Source organism: Panicum virgatum, chromosome 2K, assembly GCF_016808335.1.
Source record: "Panicum virgatum strain AP13 chromosome 2K, P.virgatum_v5, whole genome shotgun sequence".
Taxonomy (NCBI): Eukaryota; Viridiplantae; Streptophyta; class Magnoliopsida; order Poales; family Poaceae; genus Panicum; species Panicum virgatum.
Window position 1 is genome coordinate 62,415,245 of NC_053137.1, and position 27,433 is coordinate 62,442,677.

General features: G+C 48.9%; 2 protein-coding genes across 3 annotated transcripts; both read right to left on the reverse strand.

Annotated features, from left to right (window-relative positions):
* Positions 1-16,908: 16,908 nt before the first annotated feature.
* Positions 16,909-22,158, reverse strand: LOC120693103 (putative MO25-like protein At5g47540). The gene is made up of 11 exons (XM_039976509.1): positions 21,643-22,158; positions 20,723-20,884; positions 20,464-20,582; positions 19,749-19,823; positions 19,090-19,183; positions 18,950-19,009; positions 18,427-18,495; positions 17,765-17,863; positions 17,571-17,615; positions 17,392-17,494; positions 16,909-17,201 (listed from the first exon to the last, which is right to left on the reverse strand). The coding sequence occupies exons 1-11, from the start codon at positions 21,766-21,768 to the stop codon at positions 17,143-17,145; spliced, it is 1,011 nt and encodes a 336-aa protein (XP_039832443.1). The 5' UTR covers positions 21,769-22,158; the 3' UTR covers positions 16,909-17,142.
* Positions 22,159-24,116: 1,958 nt separating this feature from the next.
* Positions 24,117-26,431, reverse strand: LOC120693114 (cell wall protein IFF6-like). Of its 2 annotated transcripts, none has more exons than XM_039976518.1 (2): positions 26,253-26,431; positions 24,117-25,733 (listed from the first exon to the last, which is right to left on the reverse strand). In XM_039976518.1, exon 2 carries the CDS (start codon positions 25,686-25,688, stop codon positions 24,357-24,359), a length of 1,332 nt encoding a protein of 443 aa, XP_039832452.1. In that variant the 5' UTR covers positions 25,689-25,733; positions 26,253-26,431; the 3' UTR covers positions 24,117-24,356. The 2 variants fall into 2 exon arrangements, with proteins under 2 accessions (XP_039832452.1, XP_039832459.1); XM_039976525.1 differs by lacking the exon at positions 26,253-26,431 and adding an exon at positions 25,893-26,246.
* Positions 26,432-27,433: the final 1,002 nt, after the last annotated feature.

Sequence of the window (27,433 nt, forward strand, 5' to 3'; positions counted from 1 at the left end):
CTCTGGCAGCAGCGTAGTAATTTTCCCACCAGGCTAAGGCAGTCCCGGTGAGTTGATGTGCTGCCAGGAGGACTTTATCTCGATCCTGGCACCCAAACGGCTCGAGCTTCCTCTGAATCACACGGATCCAATCATCTGCATCCAAGGGGTTGTTGGATCCGGCAAAAGAGGGTGGCTTGGCCCTCAGAAAAGCTGTCAGCTTGTCATTAAAGGTCTGCTCTCGTGGCTGCCTGTTCACTAGAGCATTGGCCAGTGTCTCCAGTATGAGAGTCTGGTTATGGATTATTTGTGCCAGGTCCGTGAAGGGTGGTGGTGGTGGTGGCAGCTGTGCATCATGATTTTCTCCTCTGCCCTGACTCACTTCTTGTTCTTCCTGAGGATGGTTTTGCCCATTAAGGCGTACTCCTGCATCAGCGGCTGCAGGGTCCCTGACACGGGAGGCCCTCGTAACGCTTCGGGAAACCATCTGTAGAACAGGTGGGTTAGGGTTAAGATTAGGTGATGTTTAAGTTGTTTAATACGTAAAACAAGGCAGAATCACCCTCCCGCCGAAAAGCACACAACGACAAACACACAACAAGGCAGACAAGCAACTTCATTGAAGCGAGGCAGGGTACAACACGGGGACACGACTAGAACGCGTACTACACGACCGGGTACAAGTTCATACTAGGGTACAACTTAAACCGAAGGGGCTAGAGGGGTACAACACTGGGGTAGGGTCGGACATTCTACTCGCGGGGTGAGCCTTCTCCTGGGGCGGGGGTGCGAGTAGTCCTTGCTCGCCGTCCTCTAAGTTCCCGTTCTCTTGGGGTTGCGCAGCAGCTTCCCCTTCTTCGACAGCAGTAGACCCTTCGGGATTCTCGGGTGGGGCTCGAGGGCTTCCAAAGAGCATTCCCCATCCTATGACGGGTGTCCCAAGTAGAACATGGTCTTCTCCGATGGCCGGAACTGGGGTCCCACTTCTGGTCCATTCTTGCATGCGCCGGTCTCGGGCTTGTCTGAGGCTCTCCTGTGCAACCGCTTCACTGCTGATCGCGGCTGCGGCTCTTGCCTCGGCTTGGGCTGCTCGGACTTGTTGGAGCCTCACCACGAGTTCAGCTTGCTCAGCGCGATGGGTCTGCTCCCTCAGCAGGTGGGCTTGTTCATCGAAGAGCTGATCCAAAGCGGCTAGGTAGTTAGCCACTTGGTACAGAGGGTCCTCTTCATGGCGGCGTCGTTCCAGACTCCTCATGCGAGCTTCCCAAACAGGGGTTCTGATGGCCGGCGGGAAGAACCTCATTGGTGTGGGTGCTAGGTGTTCTTCGAAAATCCGGCACAGGTAGCGGAGTGTCTTTCTGATAGCCAAGGGATAGGTGTCATGCTGCCTAAATCCCGTAGCGGTCACTCGCCAGGATTGGATGTCGGGGTAGCGATTACTTCTGGCGATGACTAGGACCATCCTGCAGCGGAGAGTGCCATGATGTTCGTACTCTCTGCTGTAGTACCTTGGGCGTTCCGTGACGCCAAGGCTCTCCAGGGCGTTGATCAACAGGCTGGGGAAGCCAGGTGCAGCTTGGCAGTCGCCCTGGGTCCATCCTTCCTCAGCCATCTGAAAACAAAGATAGGGTGAAGATCTTGCACGAATATTTGCGGTACACAAAAGGGGTAGATGATTTTTATTTATGGCATCATGGTGGGGTACAACTTCATGGGTACATGATTATTAGAGCAAAGGTTCTAGCTTAGAGACTACTCCTATCATGGGGATTCTTCCTCAAACCTAAGGGAGCGCTTCTTCAGTGGGAGATACTGATCCGTGGTGTCATCAGTCTGAGTACCCTTATCCCAATGGGTTTCCTCGGGCTCTTCTTCCTCTGTCTGAGTACCTACGTCCCAATGGGTTTCCATGGGTTCTTCTTCATCTTCCTCTATCCATCCACCTATTCCCCAGCGAGCCTCGTACCTCTGCATCCGAGCTTGGAAAGCGGCTAGTGAATTCTCGGCACGTGTGGCTCTTGCCTTTTGCTCTTCCAGTTCTGCCTCTTTTTCATCCATTTGGACTTGGAGGGCGGCTAGGGAATACTCGGCGTGTACAGTTCTTGTCCGTTGTTCATCCAGCTCCTGGGTTGCCTTTTCTGCTCTGCGGACTTGTTGCTTCAGTTGTGCTGCTTGCTCGCGGTAGAGCTCATCCAGGCCGGTGAGATAGATGGATAGGTGAGATACTGTGTCTTCCAGATCTTCTTCTTCCCTTCCGAGTCCTCTCACCCGGGCGATCCAGGTGCGTCCTCTTCCTTCGGTCGGCGGGAAAAATCCCATAGGAGTCCTCTGCAGATGGTGCTTGTAGATCACACGTAACCGTCGCAGAGCTTTACGGGCGGCTTTTCGATAGGTGTCTGGGAAGCGAAAGCCAGTGGTGGAGATGAACCAGGGATCCACATCAGGGTAGCGGGTGCTTCTTGCTATGAAGATCATCAGGTCACACCGAAGAGTGCCCTTGGAGTCGTACTCCCGGTAAAGAAACTCTGGCGGATCCACAACTCCGATGCGTTCCAGGCTGAGTATCAACTACTTGGGAAGGCCGGGCTCTGCGAAACAGATTCCGCCAATCCATCCATTGTCAGCCATCTGGAACAGGGCAAGAACCAAAGGTAAGTGTATGTGTGAAGAAAAGATTAAGGAAGGAATAAACCTAGTGTGGAATGACCTAAAACGGGCTTTCGCTCCTAGGGTCACGTCCTACGGCCAACCTACGGTTCTGATACCACCTGAAGCGTTCCCTCGTAAGAGAAGACTTAAATGTGATACAAAGCACCAGTCCTAAGAGGCTGATGCCACATTTATTACATCAGATGGTTCAAAACCGTACAAACCTTGGTGGACACTCGATACAGATGATAATAATAATTAATCAAGCTACGACATAACACCAGACCGCGAACCACATGGGGTCCACCACGGGCTCAGAGTACTGCGACAGCGGAGGCATCTTGACAGGGCTAGTCCCACAGGCAAGGTTGGGTGTAGAACGATAACCCTACTCAGCGTCGTCTGGCACGAAGTCCGGGTCTTCTTCTGTAAAAAGTAAGAGTGAGGTGAATACAAACGTACTCAGCAAGTCCAACCACACCCACGGAGGGGTTATAACAGAATAATATGCATAGGTAAATCAAGGATAAGGTTACGGTTTAATTTGCAGAAAAACGACATTTTATGCAGGGGTTTATTTTTCAGAAAACCTTTTAGAAATCAGTTTTGGCATTAACACGGAATTCAGGTTTTAAAACTGCTACCGGACTCCCCGTCCGTCGTAGCACACGGCACGACTGCCGGGCACAATTCCAAAACAACTCACACCAGCCCAACCCAATGAAACACTAGTTATGTGACCGCACCGTAACTCGCCCAATACCGTGGGCACGGACTATTCGAATAGATTCTTATCTCTGCAGAGGTGTGCAACTTTACCCACAAGTAGGATACCACAACTCGAACACCGTCGTGTCGGTGTAGATCCCAACATAGCCATTACCCACCATAGCTAAGCCTGACTAGCCATCACGGGATGCACCAAGGGGTCATTGACCGTTCACTTAGGTATAACCAGGCATAAGTCACTCGGGGCTTATCCCTTTTCCTTAGTCACCCGTTGCTCTCAGCTCTCCTGATGGCTATCACACCAACTAGTAGGATTTATGCTACGCCGTTGCCCATTCAACGGTCGAGTGGTTTGCACGATAGTGGAGTTAGGTGAGATGACACACCAACTCGGTCCTTAGACACGACAAGATGGATATCTCCCTTCTTTGCCCTGCCACACAGGCATAAGCACACCAAACGACAATTCACACAGAAATGCCGTCCATCCCGTCCATACTCATCTTTCGAAAATTCACATTTTATCCCTTCCCACACACACGCATTTTCTTTATAAAATAAATTATATTATGAGCAAAGTCCTAAGCGTTCTAAAATCGATTAACGTCCAAGCAAAATCAGACATTAATCCAGGTGGTCAAGGAATGGTCATCACAAATCAAGGGGTGGCTATCCAACCGTGTTTTCATGCAAGTAAAGCATATGTAACTTTATAAAACAGGCCATTGGGTTGTGTTTATAAAAACTAGGACAGAAACATGCGTCAAAGGATGGGATTGAACTTGCCGTCTTCGTAGCCTTCGGGGAGGTCTTGTCCTTCGGGCTCGGGGTCGCGGAACTGGTCCTCGTTCTCCTGCTCACAGTACGGCTCGCTGACGGGTTCTCCTTTGTTCACTCCGTGGTCTACAACGTAAACGAACAAGCACACAATCAATACTTAGAAAACGAAGACTTATCGTTGAGTTCGAGTCGGAAACACATAAAATATGGGACATGAAGTGATATTTTTGGGTGTGCTTCTGATGGCATGGTCAAAACTATATTAAGAGAGTCGTGGTAAAGTTTTAGGTAGATCCGAGGTTGTTAGGCGCATGAAATGATAGGCAAAAAGGGGTGTTCAGGGCCTAAACAGGGGTCCAGGGACCTAATTGTAATTAAAATTAAGAAGGCAGGGGCTTGGTTTATATTTTAGAAATTATCTGGGTTATTCTAAAAGGGTCAGGGTTTTATTTGTAATTAAGTTTATAAGGTGGGGGTTTGTTTTGGGAATATAACAAAAAGGGGGGGTTTAATTGAAAAAGGGCTTAAAAGGATGGGGTTTCTTTACTGATTAGAGGAAAGTGGAGGAGGTTCTTGGCAAAAATACCATCCTCTTCCTCCTCCCGTCGGCGTGGAACAAAGGAGGGGGAGGGGGCCTCTGCGCCGGTCAATCCCGGCGGCCAGAGGCTCGACGGCGGCCCGGGACAGGGGGAAAAAAGAGGGGGTGGGGAGGCAATTCGATCCCCGGCCTCACCTCGTGCTAGGGTGGCGCGCAGAGGCGGGGCGACGGGAGCAGGCGGTGGCGGGCGGGAGTGGCTGCGGCGGAGGCGCTGCGGTCTTGGAGGAAGGGCTAGGGCCGGTGAGCGCGGTTGTGGGGATGGCCGGGGAGCTTGGGGGCTCTTTTATAGCCGAGCTAAGGCGGTGGAGGTGGGTGGCGGCTCGGCGAGGCTTGCGGGCGGGAGTAATGGCGGGCGGCTGCGTTAGGTTGTCGCGGAGCGGTGTGCGGCGGCGAGGGCGTCGAGGCCGCCCACTGTGGCATGTGGAGGAGAAGGCTGGGCGCTGGCCTTGGCGCGGGCGGCGAGGCGGCGGCTCTGCAGCGGCACTGCTGCTAGGCGACGCGCGGCGCGGCGGCTGCACGCGGGCACATGGCGAGCGGGACCGGGGCGAGGCGCCAGCGGCGGGCGTCGCGGCGTGCGGCGGGGCGGTGATGGCGGGGCGCCGGTCAGGTGGCCGCGTCGTGGCGCACAGGGGCGAGGCGGTGTGGCGCGTGCGTACGAGCGGCGCCGAGCGGGGCAGCGGCGTGTGCACGGGCACCACGGCGCGAGCAGCGCACGCGTGCGCGTGTACCGCGTCGATGCGCGCAGCGCGGGCGGTGGCGACAGCGTGCGCGGGGCCGGGGCAGCGCTAGCGGCGGCCTCGGTGCAGCGGGCGCGCGCGGCCAGGCGACGCAGCGCTGGTGCGCGTGCGGCCGGGCAGCGTGGAGGTGCGCGCGTGCGGGGCAATGGCAGGGCGCGGCTGAGCAGCGCTCGGGGCAGGCGGCACGGGAGCAGAGGAGGCGCGGCCGGGCAGGGCAGGCCGGGCTGGACGCGCGGGGAGGAGGGCCGTGCACGGCGGTGCTCAGAGCGGGAGGCGGCTCGGGGCAGGCGCGACGGGGAAGGAAGAGAGGAAAGAGGGAAGGATGGGAGGGAAAGAAAGAGAAAGGAAAAAGGGTGAAGGGAAAAAGGAAAAGAAAATAGGAAAAGAAATGAAGAAAAAGAAAATGGGGAAAAGGGAGAGAGAGAAAGGAAAAAGGAGGGGGGGGCGGTGTGCGCCAGCGGCGACCGCGGCCGCGGTCGGCCACTCGTGGCGTGCGGGCCGCGGGAGGTGGGGCACGCGGTCAGAGGGGGAGAGGGGAAAAAGGAGAAGGGGAAAAAGAGGGAGCGGGATTCGCGGCGGCCGGTCACGACGCGTCGCGTTGGATGGGAAAGAGTTGGGACGTGGATTGAACTCGGGTGTCGGGTTGTTCGGGAGAGGTTCTGGGAATTAGGGTTCAGGGTTTGAGTCGAGCTCAACGACAAAAACAACTTTATCGCATGATTTATTTTAGTGAGTTTTCGGGATGTTACAAAGGTAAACATGATCACCAACTTCAAAAATCAGAGGTCAGCGCCTCTTATCTGCATATCTCTTTTGGCGGGCCTGGGCGGCCTTTAAGTTTGCCTGTATAAGACGAACCTGGTCCTCAGCCTCGCCAACCAATTCGGGCCCAAAGAAATTCCGCTCACCGGCTTCCGACCAATTTAGTGGAGTCCTACATCTCCGCCCATACAAGGCTTCAAAGGGTGCCATTTTGATACTCTCTTGATAGCTATTATTGTAAGAGAATTCAGCGAGCGGCAGACACTCATCCCATTTCTTACTATATGAAAGTACACAGGCCCGCAGCATATCTTCCAGAATTTGATTAACTCTCTCGGTTTGACCATCGGTCTGAGGATGATAAGCTGAACTGCGGATCAATCGTGTACCCAAAGCGGCATGGAATTGTTCCCAGAACCGTGCAATAAACTGTGCACCCCGATCCGAAATAATGGTTTTATGAATTCCATGGAGACTCACAATACGATCCAAGTACAACTGAGCATATTGTCTCGCCGTATAAGAAGTCTTTACTGGAAGGAAATGGGCTACCTTCGTAAATCGATCGACTATTACCCAATTGGAATCATACCCTTTTGAGGTGTTGGGTAAGCCGACAATGAAATCCATACTGACATCCTCCCATTTACTTGATGGAATACTCAAGGGTTGAAGCATACCGGCGGGCTTCATATGGCTTGCCTTAACCCTTCTGCAAGTGTCACACTCGGACATATATTTAACAATTTCTCGCTTCATCCTCGTCCACCAAAACCTCTGTTTCAAATCTTGGTATATTTTATTGCTACCTGGATGGATTGAGTATCTAGAAATGTGGGCCTCATCAAGAATCTGCTTCCGAAGCTCCAAATTTTTAGGTACCACTAACCGATTCTTGAACCATAGAACCCCCTCCTTATCTTGATGAAAACACTAAACTCTGGGATCATTTTCACTGAGCCTCTGTCTAATCTTACCCATGCCCACATCACTTTTCTGAGCAACAATAATCTGATCTCGAAGTGTAGGAATAAGGGTAACATTAGCAAGTGTGCCTTCAGATACAATAGCCAAATTCATCTTCTCCATTTCTTGACACAAAGTCTCTTGCAGAACTGTAGCTGAGACACAACTGCAACTCGCCTTGCGACTCAGTGCATCGGCAACAACATTAGCCTTGCCGGAATGATAATGAATCTCCAGATCATAGTACTTGATCAATTCTAACCACCGCCTCTGGCGCAAATTTAACTCACTCTGGGTAAAGATATACTTGAGACTCTTGTGGTCTGAGTATATATGCACCGGATTGCCCAGAAGATAATGGAGCCAGATCTTTAATGCATGTACGACTGCTGCCAGCTCCAGATCATGGGTAGCATAATTCTCCTCATGTCGCCTGAGGGCTCTGGAAGCATAAGCAATCACTCGCTGATCCTGCATAAGGACGCAGCCTAGGCCCGTACCTGTTGCATTACAACATTTATTAATGGCCGAATATTATCCGGCGAAGACAAACAGGGATGAGACTGTAGCCAAGATCCGTACCTGATGCATCACAATACACATCAAAAGGCCGGATAATATCTGGCTGAGCGAGGACAGGGGCAGACGTCAGAAGCCTTCTCAGAGTCTGAAAAGTCTGCTCACATTTGTCGTCCCAATTAAATCTCACCCCTTTCTTGAGTAGTTCAGTCATGGGTCTAGCAATTTTTGAGAACTCCGGTACAAACCGGCGATAATAGCCTGCTAGCCCCAGGAAACTCCGGATCTCCGAAACAGACTCTGGAGTCTTCCAATTCAGAACATCCTGAATTTTGCTAGGATCAACAGAAATCCCCTTGTCTGAAATGATGTGGCCCAAGAACTGGACTTCTTTGAGCCAGAAATCACATTTACTGAATTTGGCGTACAGCTTGTGCTCCCGCAGGCGCTGAAGCACAATTCGGAGATGCTCTGCATGTTCTTCTTCATTCTTAGAAAATATCATAATGTCGTCAATGAAAATCACGACGAACTTGTCTAGCTCGGGCATGAACACCGAGTTCATGAGATACATGAAATGAGTAGGGGCATTCGTTAGCCCGAAAGACATGACCAGATATTCAAAAAACCCGTATCTGGTGGAAAAAGCCGTCTTGGGAATATCCTCAGCTCTAATCTTTATCTGATAGTAGCTAGAGCGGAGATCAATCTTGGAAAATACTTTGGCCCCGAATAGCTGATCAAACAGAATATCAATCCGGGGAAGGGGATATTTATTTTTGATTGTGATGGCGTTCAGAAGTCTGTAGTCCACACACAACCTGAGGCTTTCATCTTTCTTTTTCACAAAGAGTGCAGGACAGCCCCAAGGTGATGTGCTAGGACGGATATAGCCCTTATCAAGCAATTCCTGCAATTGTTTCTTTAACTCCGCCAGTTCATTGGGTGGTATACGGTAAGGCCTCCTAGAAATCGGTGCCGTACTCGGTTGTAATTCAATGGTAAATTCCACGTCACGATCAGGCGGCATTCCAGGCAAATCATCCGGAAAGACGTCCGGATATTCACACACCACTGGTATATCTGCTAGCTTCTTACCCTCAATCTGATTCACCGTAGGTGTCAAAGACATATGGTCTCTCAAATGCAAGGTCATACACCCATGAATGGAAGATTTGATGTGCACAGATTGTGAGGTCGTGTCCAGACTAACTCCCTGACCCTCCATCCAGTTCATACCCAATATAATATCTATCCCTTGGGTTGGTAACATTATCAGGGCCGTAGGAAAATTTTTCCTTGCAACTGTAGGGGTACTTGCTTGACAAACTGGTTGGTGATTAACTTTCCCCCAGGTGAATGAATATGGTATGGCTTGGGCATGCTTTCAATTTTTAACCCCAGTCTAACAACACACCCCTCGCTAATAAAGGTATGAGACGCCCCTGAATCAAATAACACTGTAACGGGTTGTTCATTTACTGAGAACGTACCCGCCATCACTGGAGCTCCCTCAGGAATACCCTCGAGGGTGGTGTAGTGCACCTGTCCTGGCTTGAAGTGAGCCACTTGCTGCTTCTGACTCTGCTGACCGGACTGCTGGCCCTGCTTGGGTGGCATTGGGCAACTCCGTGCAAAGTGACCCGGCTGCCCGCAGTTGTAGCACAGAAACAAATTGGGGCGTACCCCCGGCTGATGCATCCAGACCTTCTGCTCATTCTGCTGAGGAGCAGGAGGCCTGACTGTCCCCAATGGCTGAGTGTACTGTGGGGGCATGTATCCCCACCGCTGCTGTGGCTGGTGCTGAAAGAGGGCTCACTGTGGGCCCGACTGCACCAGACGGAACCTCTGAGGGGCACTACTAGAAGATCCCGCTGCCGGCGCCTTTCTCTTTTTCTCCGCCTTGTGAGCTAGATGTACGTCCTCCTGAATGATAGCCCCGTTGACTAGCTCACTGAAACTGTCGAACCTGACCATTGCCAAGCGATCCTGGAGCTTGCTACTGAGCCCCTGCTTGAAACAGGCCTGCTTCTTCTCATCTGTGTCCACATGGTACCCGGCATACTGTGATAGAATGTTGAAGGCCTGGGAATATTGTAGCACACTGTTATTACCCTGCTTCAGGGCCAAGAACTCGGTAAGCTTCCTGCGAATGACCCCTGCAGGAATATGATGCGCTCTGAAGGCATTCTTGAACTCCGTCCAGGTGAACCGAGTGCCCGCAGGGAACATGGCCACGTGATTGTCCCACAACGTGCGTGCAGGACCCCTGAGCTGCTGGGCTGCAAATCCCGCCTTGTCCCCATCCTGGTACGGGTGCAGGGTGAACTTGGACTCTATGGTCCGGAGCCAACTATCCGCCTCCAATGGCTCGTCCGCTTTATGGAAGAGCAGTGGTTGAGTAGCCAGGAACTCTGGATATCCAGGAGCAGGCGACTGGTGGTGATGTTCACGCTGCGGCGCTCTGCCCTGCGCCACAAGCTCACGGAGGAGTGCCGTCTGCTCATCGCGCCCAGTGAGCATGGCCCCAATGGCCTGAGCCAACTCAGGAGGGTTTGGTGGCTCTCCCATTCTGCATTCAACCATGACTGGGTTAGTTGAATTTTTCTGATTACTTAAGAAAAATATTGACTGCAACTAACACCCGAATCATGGAAGAAATCGCCGAAAATAAATTATTTGAACACAACTTAGGGGTCTCTGTCTGCGCTCAACCGGTCAGACCGGTGCAACCGACCGGTCAGACCGGTCTGCATGGATCTGCATGGGGTCTACGTTGATCAACCGGTCAGACCGGTGGTCAAGACCGGTCAGACCGGTCCCAGCAGAAACAACTTTCAAGTCCCTACTATGCACCAATCCTCTTAAACCAATAATTTTAATTGCAAATTTGAAAAATATAAATGCCATGATGCATGATATAATACATGAATTCCTATAGCAAACTTTGCAATGCACTAAAAAGTACAACGACATGATGCATGATCGTCTTACGTAAAACTCTCCACCAAACTAAGCACCTACTCAATACCAGAACGTAGACCATATATAGGGCTTAGTACGAATAATCCCCACCCTTATTTGAAAACCCCTCTCACCCTAAGTCGGAAATTCATTTTTAATTTGTAATCTCTGAAAATTAGTCATGCTCGTACCACCCCCAGTGCGTTTCGGCTCTGATACCAGCTGTGATGGAACCGCCAAATTAAAACTCTAATTAAGCATAATGGCCGTCATTTGAACACATCGGGCGCATTAGCTTAACGGCTTAATTTGACGATTCTTTCTCAACCCACGGCCCGATCGAAACAACACCGGTAGTCCCAAGCGAAGGTGGGCGCAGATGGTACAAGCACGGCATAATACTTGAAAATATAAACTCCAAGAAGATGAAACAACAAGTTTTACAAACCGAGTTCAAATACATAGATAATTTACAAAACTTTACAAAAGTTGTGACTGAAGTTCAAATATAAAAGATTCTATAACTACTTTAGCTTCCACCAGTTCTGATCCTACCCGACCGGTCGGACCGGTTCCACCATCCGGTCGGACCGGTCGGCGCTTCCTGCCGACGCCACCGGTCAGACCGGTCCTACGGGCCGGTCAGACCGGTCCACACAAAACAGAGAGGCTGATCAATCAGCCCTCGAGGGTACAACCCGACAATGCCCTAACCGGAAGGGTCTCCCTCCTCGACCTGCCACCCCTCTGCATCCCGGCGGATGAACTTGACACAACAGGGGCAGAAGTCGACGTCCGGGTGTCCTGTAATAATAAATGTGGCAACAAACCCTGAGTATTCTAATACTCAACAAGGCTTACTCGACCAGTGGGTATAACATAGCCCACATACCTAGACATGCACGGCATTTGGCTTGTGGTGATTTTGCAGAAATAGCATCTAGAAGTATATCCTTACTTTCAATGTTTTAGCCGCATTTTATCACTAAAATTACTAATCATCTATGATTGGCGAAACTATAACAATCAAGGTGATCAAAACATTAATTGGATGTCATCAACCCACATTTCATCACTTCTCATTCTACTCATTTTCCTTTCTACGATGTGACCAAGAGATCAAGGCTCTCATAACCGCGAGACACGGCGAATCGATCCGATTTAACCTTGCAAGGTGGACCTAACCAACACGGCACGCAAAAGCCCCGTCGGACCCCACGCACCAACCTTTCCCCTCCCCGCCTCGAACCGCAGGAACCAGACCAACGACATATGGTCATCCGAGCTCAATGTGAGACCACCAAAAGTAAACATATGCATCCCAATTCTCCGCGACTACTCGACTCGCCCCAGGAGTTGGGTGCGGGTTCCTGTACTTTCGAAGCAAAGTAGTACTCGGCTTACCGGTTTCGACTACCTCCTACTCCCGGTATGCGGCTAGTACAATTCAATCCCCGATCAGCACAGCTGACAACGGAACAGTCCTTAATCGACACAGATGGGGCTACACCTTCTCCCATCCGGTCTCCCATCCCATACCTTCCATCTTGAATATAATAATTCATAAACTGTAATATAAAGACATCCTATATCTCGCGAGTGACAGAATTATCACTCGACTTCTATCGAGCCCTATTAAGCATAGCATTGCTAACGACCTATTCATACTAGTACAAGGCCCAGAAAAACCTAGGGATCATGCAACTAAGGTTTCAAACAATTCCTAAACCTAATGCACAATTATTAAAGACATATATAGGTGTCATAATTTGAAATAGTAGGATGTGCACCGGGGCTTGCCTTGTGTCTGCTGCTCAACACTGGGGTGAGTTGGGCCTTGAGCCGACTCCCCGCGAACCTCCTGCTGCGGGGCTTGCCCCTATGGCTCCTGTGGCTCCGCAACCACCTCGTATACGGCCTCCTCCGCCACGGCCGCTACACGTATGCACATGCATATGACATGAGAAATGCATGCATGATTTTATAAAAATTACAAGTAATCAATACCCAAATAAATTTCCAACTAATTGTATCCACAACCACCTATTTGCCCCTACTCAGCCCAGCTACACCGGTCAGACCGGTCCACCTGACCGGTCAGAACCCCCCCCCCCCCAAACCTGCCGTGATACCGGTCAGACCGGTCAGACCGGTCTCACCCAGAGTAAAACTTAGGAACCTTGGCGCGGCGAAAATCGACCACCAACTCCAAATACCTTCTAGGAGCTAGTTCAGGGGTTCCTGTGGATGCTTTGGACTAGAGGAAACCGCCTAAAACCTTCTAGAACAAGAGATCGATCCAACTCCTAAATTTACCTTGAATGGCTCCTTCCCCCACGAAGAACTCGCGAATCCTGCGTCACCCCATGGAGGAGAACTTGGAGGAGATGATCCTTGACCGATTTGAAGCTCTCCCCGCCCTTGGAATCCAATGGAGAGGATGGATTTGGGAGTGAGGGTTTGAGGGAGGGGGAGCTCGGGAGAGGGAGGAACGGGGCACTGTGGGGAGGAGTGAGTCGTTGGGAGAGAGAGGAGAGCGATTTAAATGCTGTGGGGCTCAAAACCGCCAACTCGGGTTCGACCGGTCAGACCGGTCGCCCATACCGGTCAGACCGGTCCGGGCCAATCTGCCAGCAGAAGTTATTGGTCTCGGTTTTGATCGTGCCAATTTACTCTAATGGTCGTGGTTAGTGTAAATTATGGTGATTAACACCTGGGTGTTACACGTGCCCAACCCACAACGCTCATCTCTCGTCAATCGTCATCAACTGATCGTCGTGCTACCTGCGTACGCACCGCACGTCCCCGACACGAGGCTCGATGTCGCCGGGACCGGGTGCGGCGTGGCCTCGTGCATGCAGGCGAAGGAAGGCGGGTTGCGTTTCTTCAGCCACGTCCGCTGAGCCGCACGCAGACTGAATGATGAGTTGGAGGGAGAGAAAAAGTGGACTATAAAGTTATAGCTATTGGTGGAGAGCTAAACCACTATAAAAGTGGACTGAGAGATGATCTGTAAAAAATTTTATAGCCAACAGCACGCTAAATCATTAATCTTGCTCTGAGCGGGGGAAGAGTTTTGAAATCTGGGTGGAGGGCGGTGCCGGCCGGCAGCAGGAGATCTGGTGTGGGTGGGTGGGGGCAGTCCATGTACAGAAGCATGCCCAAATTTGGTTAGTAAGCGGGAAAGGCTGGGCCAACTCGAGGAAGGGTGTCGGCCCGGACAAAAAACAGCACATTTTGAGTAGTGTATCTAGAGTATCTTTAATAGTTTCTCATATTTTTTCGGTATCCTTATTTTTGGAAAAAGAAAAAGAAATTTTAATAATTTTCTATTCCAATTCTCCATCTACTAACAATTGGCAAATTGACCTTCCTTATGCGTAAATATACGCACCCGATCGCCCCTCCCCGCGTTGTTTTTTTCATCGCGGTCTTCTTCTTCCCCACAACAGGTGCCACTCGCGCTGATCCCCTTGCAATGTGAGTACCAATCCTCCAAGACACCCTGCTGCTCCCCTCACCATGCGTACCCACGTCGCCAAGGGAGCCGAGCCACCGACGCTCGTTGCATCTCCCATCTCGCTTGAGCCTCTGCATCGTCACCAGGCCTACTTTGACCCAAATCAAACCTCCGGCACTTCTTCCGGCCTTCACAGTGTATCACCGCGCGCAAGTAAGAGGTAAACAGAACCCCCTCGTCATGCTCTTTCTTTTTCTCAAAATTCCAAACCCTCACATACCTTAAATCGCTGACAATCTGATTTGCAAGAAGCTCCTGTTCACCAGCTATTGAAGTTTTCCATGGAATTAATCTCGCGGGGCCACAAATTTCCATGTTTAGGGAGTAAAAACGGAGAACTTTTGGAGATGGATTTTTGAAATTTTGTGGCCATGCAGCTTTACGGGCGGGATTCGTTTTCGCCGTGACCCAACCCAGGCCTGCCGGCGTCAAAAAAAAAAAAAGCCCTGCCGCGGCCTGGTTGGATTGGATCTCATCTCCCGGAGCCACCCGGCCCGGCCAGACCGATCTAGCAGAACAACACCAATATGGGCTGCAACAGCACTAGCGGTAAAATCGACTGCAGGCCCGGACGCAAAAACACATGTCGCACGTCAATACGACTAACGGCGAAGTTACTACCGTTGCTCCCTTTTCTTCCGGGATATAAGAGGTAATATAAATGGGAGTGTGAAGGCACAACCGTACGTATGATGAGCTTCTTGCAGAGCATGACATACAGGCTTGAATCTTTAGATTTTAGACTAATTTGAGGAATAAAATTTAGTCTTTGAATTAGCCTTTTAAAATTTAGCTCTTAGAACAGGGCTAATAATCCCGCCAGCCAAGCCGGCTGTATGTTGCGCGTGCGCCGCTCGTGCGCTCGCTGCAGGCTACTGCAGGCTACATGCCGACGCCAAAAGTAATGTCTGTTTGAGCCGGCGGCAAGCGGAGTGCCAGTTTTCTTCTCTCTCCTCCACATAGGATTGAGTCCACTTGCAGCCGGCTATAATATTTGCTCTTAGAGTTGTTTGGATACATGAGCTAATTTAAAAATTAAAATAGTATATCCTAATCATTGGTTCTACCTTCCATGCATAGGGTGGGGGAAAAGTGACTTTTGCTGAGAGCTACGCAGAAATAGTCCCAATAAGCATCTTTTGGAGTGGCTAATTTTTTAGGGGGGCTAATTCACTTTCCCCAAACAGTCCCACACAAATAAGGTGTTATGTTACCATTTTAGATTATTTGGCATTGGTTTAATGAGGAGAGAGATGAAATGAGTTTCGTCTAGATGAAACCATGATGAAACCATGTATCAGTTTTGGAGGGGGCTTCATAAAGTCAAACACAAATTTAGCTGGGGTGCTCAGTTTGTGGTTCAGAATGGTAGGAATACTCTGTTCTGGGAGGATACCTGGATCTCTGATGTTCCCTTGAGATTGTTGTTTCCAAGAGTCTTCAATCTGTGCAGGGACAAATCAGCTACTGTGAATCAATGCTTTGAGGATGGAGAGGTCTCCTTGAATTTTCGTAGAACTTTTACACAAAGTGACTTTGAGGAATGGGAGAAACTTCTGGATCTGCTGCAGAATGTCTCCCTAAATGAGGCTGAGGATAAAGTGAAATGGGCTTTAGAGAAGTCGAACACTTACTCTACTAAGTCAATGTACATATTTTTAACTTTCAGGGGGGGTGGTGAACAAGAGACTGCAACAGCTATGGAAAAGCAGGCTGCCGATGAAACTTAAGGTTTTCATGTGGCTAACTATGCAGGGGAGGCTGCAGACTGGAATGGCTCTGAAAGAGAAAAAAAATGGAAAGGTGATCACAGATGCTGCCTATGTGGGGCTGATGAAGATGTTGACCATATTCTTTTCCAATGTTTAAGAGCGCGATTTACCTGGGCGTGTCTCAGCGAAGCTTTGGGCTGGCGGGGCACTCCTGCTAGTATGCAGGAGTTCTTAGAACACTGGATTCCACTTGGGGGGGAAGATAGCTATCTGAAACTCTTTATGTTTGTGGTGGTTTTCTGGGTGTTGTGGACAACTCGAAATAAACAAGCTAGTGGGGGGGGGGGGGGGGGGGCGAGTTTTTACGTGAGCCTTGCGAACTTTTGTTTAAACTTCTCTCTTGTTTTCAGAGGTGGCAAAGAAGATTGCGTGCTGGTGAGCAGGTGACGCTGGGAGGCTGAATGTCTGTGGTGAGGGCTTGGACCGAAGATTTGAGGAAGAATGTGTCGAGACCTTCTGTGGAAGATTTCTTGTTTTAGCACTTGCTGTCCCTAGATGTGTCTCTGTTTTGTTTTGCTTTGGCCGTTCGGTCTGGGGTGTGTGGTGAGCTGTGAACGCTCTGTACCCTGCTGCTCTCCGCTGTAAGCTGGAAATCCCAGCGTGACTTTGTTTTATGCTTTATAAAAGCAGGGATATCCTTTTTTGAAAAAAAAAAAGATGAAACCATATATATACGGTTACCAACACTTGATGAGTCTTAAAATTAAATAAAATGAGAGTCTATAAAATAGCAAACATGAAACAATACATTGTGGGGTCAGTTTCATGATAGTTTCATTTGTGTTTTGGTGATGTGACACCCTGAAAATAATAAAATAAAAGGGGCTAAAACCCATTGGGATTAGCCTAAAAGGGGCTAAAAGGGGATGACATTTGAGCATGGAACATCATACGCGCAGCAGTAAATGCATCCTTCTGCCAAAGTTTGTATAGTAATTGTGCAATTAAATCTATTTTATAACATGGATGCACATCTATAAAAAAATGTGCATGAAGAACCACACAATCTATAGAGATTATCACATTTTTACGGAAGAATACAACACCAACTTGGTCATATTGTTCCGCTAAATCCAACATAAAAATACAGAGGATTGTTATTACACATGCACTTCCTTTCTTAAGAAAAGAAAATTCATCACAATGACTAATTACATTCTGAGACACTCAAAGTGCCGATATTTCTTTAATGACCTGCTCCTTGTCTGCTTCAAATTGCTCGTCCTCTGTTTTATAATATAATAGCAGTGTTAGTTGATGTTAAACTGTTATACTGGCATATTAACAACTACAGTGACTAAATTCGGTCAACATTAACAAACAGATCATGCGCTGAAATATGTCTGAACCACATCTAAGGTCTTTGTGATTACATTAGCAAGCAAGTACACAAACAGGCTGGAGCAGGTATAGTACCTTTGTCAATCTTGAATCCAGCAAAAAAGCGAAGAAGCTTGCTCCTATTAGTGACCAGTATGTTTACAACCTCAGCCGGTTTGTTTTTATTTGCAGCAAATAGCTGTGATGCATAATGTACAATGATGAGTGTAAATAAACTTGTGGATTAAAAGAAATGTTATGGCTGTACGACTTACCTTGAACACGTGAAATGCCTCAATTTGAATATTTTTGCTTGAATCCTGAGAAAATAAAACGCCAAAAAGTTGAAAGGAAAGGTGACATTGACAGCAATAGTAAAAGGGGTCACTTGAAGGGTAGATCACTTCAAGCGAGGATAACATGTAGATTGTAAGCTCAAGTTGCTTCAAGTGAAATTTAGTATACTAACCCTTAAGAGATTCATCAGAATCATAAGATTGTCTTTGGAACTAACATAGCGCATCATGACTGCAGCATTTGACCTATCCAGAAGCATATCTCCCAACAACTGAAAGGATAAGCATATTAACGTGACAATCTTGATCAATTAAAAAATTATATAAGATCTTGAAAGGTGTTCTCTTCAATCATAGCTGAGAAGCCTCAGGAAAGTTCTGAAGCAAGCTACTTGACCATTCAAACTTCAAATTACACAAGCTAGATCTGTTTGATTAAAGGTTCCACTGATGAATTGTAAAAGCACAGTGAGGTCCATGAGATATGCAGGATAATTTTCAGATGATGGAGCAACACAGCATAGAATGTTCCAAAAAGTGCTAGGCGCTAGGCAGGCGGCTGTACCATTTACGGCTAGAGTAATATCACATTATCATGAGTTCCATGACCATAGTCTTCCCTTATCTCCAATTTCTTCCACTTTTATACATAGCTAGATCAAGCCATAAACCGACCTAGACGGGAAAAAAAATACCTAACTGCTTTGCAAGGCGGTGCTGTTCTACCTAGTAGTTCCCTAGACAATCCACCTTTTGAAGCAGACTTTAAGTCTACTGAGATTTGATCCATAAAAATAAAGCACAGACAAAGCCAATCATAAAAGAAAGGTAGTACCTTGATAGCTTGCCTTTTCGTTATGTAGTTGGTCGATGATAGCAACCTAGTGTTGAATTCTTCAAAGAACTAAGGAATGGATGTGCAAGAGGTTAAGATTAGAAAAGTAAAATTGCACGAAAAAATGGTACTAATTAAGACATAACAAGTAGATCAGAATACGCTATGATGGCAGCCAAACTAGGGATCGAGTTAACCAATAATTCAAAGTATTATCCACATAAATTTCTTATGTTTCGTATAAGAATCATCAATATAATTCTAGTGGTTCACAACTAAAATTTAAGGCTTTAAGGGGGCAAATACACTGAATTCAGGTTGCCAACAATCTATCGATCTAACCAATCCGATCAGGTTAGCTCGAACTAGAGAATATGAAAATCAGGTATTGATCGAATGATGCACTAGGCCCTGACTAAGAAGATCATAAATAGATTGAACATATACAGCACCAAGGAAAGAAACAAAAACATCTGTAAATGAAATAATTTGCCAATAATGTGCCCAAGGTATAAATACTGACCCAATCATAATTATTGGTGAGAAATTCAGCCACGGTTGCTTTATGCCTTGTCAGTAGTTCCTGGTTACAGTAGCACAATATGATCAGACTAGACTATAATATATGGAAAATATTGTTAAAGGCACATTTAAGCAACTCACTTTAAAGGTTGCAGAAGCATCAGAAGCTATGTCAAAATTTGGAAGCTGTATATAGTCAAAGAACTTCTTCATGTGTTCTGACTCTAAAACATACCTGTCGATAAACAAACACTATAAAAAAAATTAGTACCAATTTCAAAGGAGCTTCCAATTCAACAACAACGGGGACAAATAGAACTGAAATCACGCCGCTAAACTTTTCCAAATTATACATGGTGATTTTAAATGTATATACAAAAAACATCCACACAAAGGACCACACTGCTAATATACACATTCTTCATTGAAATGGTTGCAATCAGACTTGTACCAAATTAGGAAAAAGAACAAAACTTGGATTTGTTATATGAAAGGACAACACAAAAAAGAAATTGCCATTCAGGCAGTCTACTACAAATTTTTTCAGAGATTGCATTTACGAATTAACAATTTTAATGCGCTCTACTGCTCAAAGACCCTAAGAAATGGTTACAGCAAATGAGACTGTACATTTGACTTCTTGTGACTCTGAAGCTGAGGATTTCCATTAGTGGTTCTTGCATGAGCATTTCATGGGTATGGCTATCTTTATTGTGAAACAAATGAAGTGATGCTAGATTCATCAACTAATTGTGATAAAGCATACACTGTGTAGCAGCATTTAAATTCAGCTGTGTCACCTTGCAATGCTTTGGTGGCGAATACATTCCCTCAACATAGCACCATAATGTAAAGCAATGTCCATATTTTCATACCTGAAAGGTGAAGAAATATATAGAGAGAAAGCGCAGATAATGAGTAAAAGAAACAAAGGTATCCCATATTATAAACATTACACAACTAATTCCAGATCACGCTAATGGAAGCTATTTCCCCTAAAAATAAGCTAATGAGATATTAAAATACTAATCACATTTTTTGTGCTGAGATGACATATAGTGATTTCACCCTGCATACGTATTGTCAAATTCATGTGTAAGCAAACATGCATGAAACATATGCAATAATCTAATCCCTCAAATGATGATGAGTGGATAGTGTTGAGTTCAAGGGTAAAAGGGGAAAACACTCTTTAAACGATTTTATGCACCTATAAAGTATCTGGGCAAATGAAAGGCCACCCACAATCAGTCCAAAAAAGCAGTCTAAGAACGTGAGAAACAATGCTTAGCATCCTATTCAGCTGTACTGTAGATTGAACCGAGTTCCAAAATCAAAACAGACAGATGGAGGGATATGGAATACATGGACTAGCAGTTACATGGGTAGCATTAACAATCTCAAAGACCAAAGTGAGCAAAACAAACAAGATATGAAAATCTTCCAATGATTTATTTGAGGGAGAGGGAGAGGGAGAGGGAGAGAATGTGCGGGGGAATCAGACATTAGTCTTACCCTGAAATTAAGATGTCCAAGAGATCCTTATTTGACTCAAGGTACTCAGACGCAACTATCTTTGAGGATACTTGCTGTCTTTGCAAGTTTGCAACAACTTGAGTAGCATCTTTCCTAGTCTGCAACAATCAAAAGTAGAGATGCATCTTTAAGTATTTAATGCGCTTTTTTTTGTAAACACAACAGGAGAGGGACATAATAAAAGCTGTTTCAGTAGTGTTGCCAACGTACATACAAAAATAGTATTCAAGTTATATACCTCCAGATTTAGTTTTGGAAGATGTATGATTAACAGCCGTAAGGTGTTCTCCCTGAAGAATTCTTGGGTCAGTTGCACACATGCTTCTGTTACAGGCTCCGATTCACCATTGCCGTATAGAATAGACTTCAATTCCCTGATATTTTTGCTAAGCTCTGCCATCTGCATAAACTCAGCCTTAGGTACAGCTCATTTAATGGACATAATACACTGCACATCTGAATACTGTTTTCTTCTTCTACAGAAGACCATAGGCCTAGATAAGTATGCAAAGGTTCATATAGAATATAATTCTGGACATGAGGTTGTTCGTGCATTGTGGTTTGTTGGTGGTGACTTAAGCATAACTTATATCGAGATATCGTTTTCCGTAAGGGCTGTAAAACCTTTGCCACAAGTATCTATTAGAAGAAGAAAAATAAAAACAAGTTGTGCGTACTTAGGTCAAGATGTCATGCTTTTCCTTACACACACTCACAACTTTTAGTAAAACAAATCACTAACTCTGCAGTGAGTTATGATGACAAGCTGCCGGCTTGATTAACCTACAAAATGCTCACATTTGCACCAACTAATACCAGAATTAAGTATTATATGCTGATACACCCAAAAACTGTCTCCAGGAATTCCATGAAATATCCCCTTTATACTTGGTACAATTTAACCATGAACAAAATCAAGTAAACTAGGGCACTAGTACTACATACTAAGAATTGCAAAGCAAAGGCAAATAGCCTTAGAATCATCACTGCTCTGGCCTCTGGCTTGCCAGCACCATTTCCAACTACTACGAAATTAGCCGGATGCATGGGTATTATGGATCGCAGACTAAGCAAACAGCTCCCGCGGCCGAACCCGCGGGCGGAAACGGGGAATCGAAGCCACGACAGCCCTCGACAGGGGCTCAGATTCGATCTCACCTTCTCCTCGCGCTTGGCGTCGCCGCCCCGGGAGCCGGAGTTGAGATCGAGGTGGACGAGGTTCTCCCGCGTCTGCCGCACGACGTCGACGGGCGTCCGCGGCTTCGACTTGAAGAGGCCCTTCATCTTGGCCCCGTCGTCCGCTGCCGCCGCGGCCGCGGCCGCCGATGCGGTCAGGCGCGGCGGGGAGGGCAAGGGCGAGGCCTTGGGCCGCCTCCGCCCCGCCGACCCGAACGAGAAGCAGCCGCGCAGGAGCGCCACGAGGTCGCCGCGCGCGAGGGCCCCGGAGGCCCCCTGCTCTCCTCCGCGCGGGATTGGGGGGAACGCCGATCGGAGCGCGGCGAGCAAGGGGGCGAGAACCAGCGAGGGTATGGGGCTCGAGCTCGCGCCCGTGATGCGCGCGGCGCGCTGCGGTGGGGTGGGGTGGGGGCGGGTGATCCGGTGATGGGCAGGCAGGCGGGGCGGTGGGGCACGAGGCCGAGATCCCTATCGACCGGTGGTAAGGACGAGGCCGGTCGCGTTTCGCGACGCTTCCTCCTGGCTGTCAGCGTCTCGCTGTCCCGGTCTCATCAGTTTTGCTCTCTCCCCCCTGCTGGCCTGCTGTGATCGCCCTTTTTTTTTCTACAGCCTTTTTTATTTCTGCGCACACCAACTTTGTGATCCGCCTTGGATTCAGTGACGACGACGATCCGATCCATCTTCCTGGGACGGATCGCGGATATCCACGGCCTGCCGGTCTGCCACGCGAACCCGAATGTGATTCGGCCATGGCCATTCATCAGGGATTTGTTTGTGTCAAATCGCGTACGTAGTATTAAACTCAGTGATTTAGCCGTCAGGGGAGAAAGCACTCGTGCAAACGCCTCAGGGAAGGAAAAAAAAGGGAGGGGGTGGGGGAGGGGGGGGGGGGGATCGTGGAAATGCTCTTTAACTTTCACTGTTTGGGATTCTTAGGACGCCTTTTGTGCTTTTCATCCTTGCGCAGCACGGGTATTCTGAGCATCAACCCACACGGAATTCGATCGGCGCAAGTGGCCTGCTGCAGTCACACATCTAGGAGCCGCACACGAGAAGTGAGATGCAAGAGCATTATCCACTGAGGATATCCTATATTCCTGTGGCTCCCGCCTCCCAGTGAATCAGCATATTGTCTGCTCATCATACCATTTTTTTTTCAAGCTCAGGTTTCGTTGTGTGTTTGGATTTGAGTACTAATCTAACAATATTATTTGTAGATGATCGGAAATTATGCACAATAATCTTCGTGGCAAGTAAGGAGCAGGGCAGTAGTCGCTCACCTGGTAGGTCTTTTACATCGACAAACATGTAGGCACGTATTAGCTCTCACTGTCAGGGTGTCCATAATTCATGTCATTTGTTAGTCTTGATCAAAAGACAACGACGAAGCAGTCGAGCCAGGAAAGAAGCCTAGGTCCATGACTAGTGTCCTGCAAGATGCGCGGTCCAGGATGTGGGATGGCGGATTGCATTGATTTTTTTGCACGTACAGTAGTGGACTTTGAGAACCGAAGTCATGTAGTGGTACCGGAAAAGAGTGTGGCTAAGGACGAAACAAAGAAATAAAAAAGGACCCTAAGGGCGCGTTTAGCCCCCATTTTTTTTGGAAAAATTACTGTAGCAATTGTCAACTGAAGATTAGAAGGGCTAAACATGATCTAATTGTAAATCTAATTACACAGATGGACGGAAAATCGCGAGACGAATCTATTAAACCTAATTAATCTGTCATTAGAGATTGATTACTGTAGCACGACTTTGTCTAATCATTGCATAATTAGGTTCATTAGATTCGCCTCGCGATTTTTGCCCGGGGGTTGTGGAATGAGTTTTGTCAGTTATCCACATTTAACACTTCTAATTAGTGGTTAAACGTTCGAAGTTACTGTAGCGCACGGAAATTTTTGAAAACTAAAGGGGCCCTTACTTGTGACCGAGTTTACTGGTAGTTGGGGTTAGGTGAAAAGAAGGCATCATGGCGTTTGTTAAGTTCCAAGAAGTTTGACCTTTGTAGTCTAATTTATTGTTAGTGGAGCGGTAATGATATGGCATACCTCATCAAGGTTTCAGGATATGTTTGAAAAACAAGAATCTTTACATGGGTTTGGGCAAACAGTTCATTCTGCATTCGAGATGAAGTCATCAGGGGCAAGGGACCAAGAAGAAGAAAAGAAGAAAAAACATGAGCATGGATTAAAAAGGAAATTGCAATGAGGAATCCCAAGTCTTAACACGAGTATAAGACTGACAAAATCATGTGCCGGTGCCCGGTGGGCCAGCAATTCAACCATCACCAGTCTGTTACAGTCATGGATCTTGCAGACTGGCACCTCTGTTGAACCGATCCGGAGTCCAGCATTCTACCACCGGGCACCGTACGGACGGTAGGTAATACGGTAATGATCGCCGACGAACATTGAGGACATTGGTCATGGTTAGCTCGCAAAACAGCATCAGAAGCTAAATCCTCAGTGCTAAAGACAGAAATTACCAAACCATTTTTCATCAAGTACTGACTGATACATTAAGGCAGAGCAACTAATTCCCGATCTGACAAACCTAGAACAAGAGCATGAGAAGGTGGTGTTATTCCTCTGCGCTAGTAAGATTTTTAGCTGAGACGACTGCAAATGCCATCTCTTTGCTTCGTTGTGGGTTGTGGCCACTGGCCAGTGCTTGCGCTGATCCGGTGGGTATCAGAAGAACGCCCGGCTGCCGTAGAACACCTTGGGCGACGGCTTCTCCTGCTGCCCACCGGCCGTCGGCTTCTTGGCCGCGCTCGAGTCGGCGCCGCTGGAGTCTGCCTCGGAGGCGGCGGCTGCCGGGCTGCTCTTCTCGCTGCTGCCGTTGTCCAGGTCCAAGGCCGGGAGCTTCATCTTGGCCAGGGAGTCCGTGAACTGCTGCATGCTCTTCATGTACAAGTCCATGATCTGGTTTCCGTCCACCTTCACTTCCTGCTCGATGTTGACGCTGATCACGGGCTTGTCCACCGCGGCCTCCGACGCGGCGCCGGGCGAGTTCGCCGCGGGGCTCTCCTGGACGGTGCGGGACGAGTCGACTTCGGCGTCGGCGGCCTCGGGCGGCGCCGCCTTCTCCTTGTGCCCGGCCGACGAGTGGGCGTTCCCGGACGGCTCCGAGCTGGAATTGGACTGCGGGGTGGCCGGGACCGCCGCGGAGGCAGGGGACTCCGTGGTGGACACGCTGCTGACCGGCGTGTCGCTCCGGGAGGCGCCTGCCGAGTCGGCGGTGCTGTGGTCCGTCGAGAAGCTCTCCACGAGGCGCACGCCGACTTCGTGGCTCAGGGCCGTGGCACCGTCCTCGTTCTCCGAGGTCAGCAGGCTCTCGGAGCTCTGCGCCTCCACGGCCGCGCACGGCAGCCCGGTGTACTCGGACACCATGATCTGGTTCTCCTCCACGAGATTCAGGTCGGGGAACTCGATCTTCTCGTATTCCTTCCCGCTCCCCGCGCCGGCGCCGGCGTTAGTCTCCGGCTCCTCCTCCGGGTCGGCCAGCGCCGGCTTGGGCGTCGGCGAGATGGGCACGACCTCCGGGACGACCCCGATGTAGGACAGCTCGAGCTGCAGGAACCCCGAGGGCGTCTGGAAGAGGTCGCTGGTGGTGAGCGGGAACTCCCGGGCGAGCGTGCCGCCGTCGGCGGCGACGACCTCCGGGAGCGGCACGAGCGCAAACCCCAGCAGCTGGTCCTGAAGGTAGTTCTTGACCCGGCTGAGCATCCAGACCTCGCAGCGGAGCGCAGCGTCGACGTCCCCCGCGCGCACGCCGAGGCGCAGCGACTGGTCGAACACCGGGTTGCGGCCGCCGCCGTTGACCACCTGCGTGGACGCCACCGGCGCGCCGTCCCCCGGCAGCGACACCCGCGCGTACACATCCTGCTTGTGGTAGATGCAGATGTTCTGGATGTCCCGCGCGCTCCGCACGTGCACGTCGACGTACCCGATCAGCTCCCCGGTCCCGTTGGCGGCGGCGGTCGCCGGCGCAGAAACCGCTCCTCCCTTCTGCTGCTCCATGGCGAGACCACACTCTACTTCTCCGGTCCTCCCAAGCCTTCAACCCTGCGACCACAACCACGAGGAAGAACAAGCAACAAATCAGACGAAACCCATATAATAATTCACGCTTCCACGAAATTCAATTCAGCGGGCGGTTGGATGGGCAGCTGCATAGTCAAAATCCGAGGAGTAGGTGGAGCGAAACTGTCGGCAGATGCTTACACCAGTGCGCCGAGCCAAACAAGCCGGCGCTGCACACGGCACACCAGCTCCACAAGCTTCGTGAACAGACTGGTGATGGACGAGGTGCTGATCCCTCGCTCCTACCCCTACTCGATTCAACTCATCCACGCAACTGCTCGCGCGACTGGAGCTGAAATACCCTCAAGAACCCACTGGAGCTCCGGCGAAAGCGTCGCTACTGGGCACTAATGAAAGGAGTTCACGATGCGTAGGGTTCCATCCCAATAAAGGCAAGGGAAAGCGCGAGGAAGAGCTCAAATCCCAGCAAAGCAGAAGAGAAAAGGGACAAAGATCTCCGAGCAGGCAAGGGAATTGGAGCAGATTCGCGATGCCGCTTACCCTGTCCGAAGCGCCTGCCCCGCCCGCGAGAGAGACGACGAGGACGAACGAAGCAGAGCCACTGGAATCAAGCGGAGGAGAGTGGAGCGGAGCGGCAGGATTGGGGGGGGGGGGGGGGGGGGGGGGGCTCGAGGATATAACACGAACACCGAAGGGGATTATGGTAGTAGTAGTAGATTTTTCTAGCTGGCTTTGCCTTTTTCTACTCCCTTTACCAAACCGAGCATGCTTTTATTGCCTTGTTTGGCCGGGCCGGACCGTAGCGTCAGTGTAAGACTGGCGCCATGCTAGCCTCGTAGGAGTAGAAGAATCGTAGAGCTGTAAACCTGTGTAACACCACATGTGTTAATCACCTGTAATTAAAATTTATCATGGCCATTAGTTCCAGAAATCACGTGACAAATCATCCCACAAAAAAATTTTCTTGTCAGCTTGGGCCGGACCGGTCGGAGCAACTGGTCTGACCGATTGAACCTGTAATGACAGGTGTGCCCCACGATTGGACCTGTAATGACAGGTGTGCCCCACAATCATTAAAACAGGAATCTCATCCTCTCTCTCCCTCACAGCTCACTCTTCATATCCCCCTCACGTGCACTCACTCTCTCATGAGCTCTCCCTCTCCCTCATGAGCTCCCTCTCTCTCTATAGTGCCCTAGAGTACAAATAATCCCTCTCAACTTGATTCTAAGGCTAAGGAAGCTTCAATCGGCGTGTAGAACCCTTCCCCCCCGGGTGGCTTTAGATTTCAAGTTCTTCATTCAAGAAAAGCTCATCCTAGGTATTCAACTTGTGCCGCGCCGATCTATGTTTCTAGGAGGTTCTAAGTGATTTCTTTTAGTCAATCAACTCTATATGCATCCCTCAACTAGGATCTAAAAAGATTTCGATTTTGGTGGGTTAGTTTTTCTCAAGAAGGATTTTTGTTTTTGGGGCGATTTCTGTTTTTGCTGAAAATATACTTATTGGAACTTTCTACGCTTTTGTCGGAACTTCCTACGAATTAATTTGGGTAAACCGAGCACCCTTTGTTGGAACTTTCCCAAAACTTCCGACAGTTGTCGGAACTTCCTATAACACTGTGCAACAGTACTTGAAAAATGCGTAGCAAATTTTAGAAAAATTAGAAAAATACAAAACTAATCTTGTTAGCTTCGTATCCTTATGCTCTATATGATTAA

Bases quoted from the DNA above. Each gene is read 5' to 3' on its own strand.
- LOC120693103 (XM_039976509.1), bottom strand. From the start codon at position 21,768: ATGAAGGGCCTCTTCAAGTCGAAGCCGCGGACGCCCGTCGACGTCGTG. The intron at 19,010-19,089 runs GTGAGTTGCTTA...TACTGTAACCAG, and splicing joins ATGCTTCTGCAACCTTTAAA to GAACTACTGACAAGGCATAA. The intron at 17,202-17,391 runs GTACTATACCTG...ATTATAAAACAG, and splicing joins TGGATTCAAGATTGACAAAG to AGGACGAGCAATTTGAAGCA.
- LOC120693114 (XM_039976518.1), bottom strand. From the start codon at position 25,688: ATGGAGCAGCAGAAGGGAGGAGCGGTTTCTGCGCCGGCGACCGCCGCC.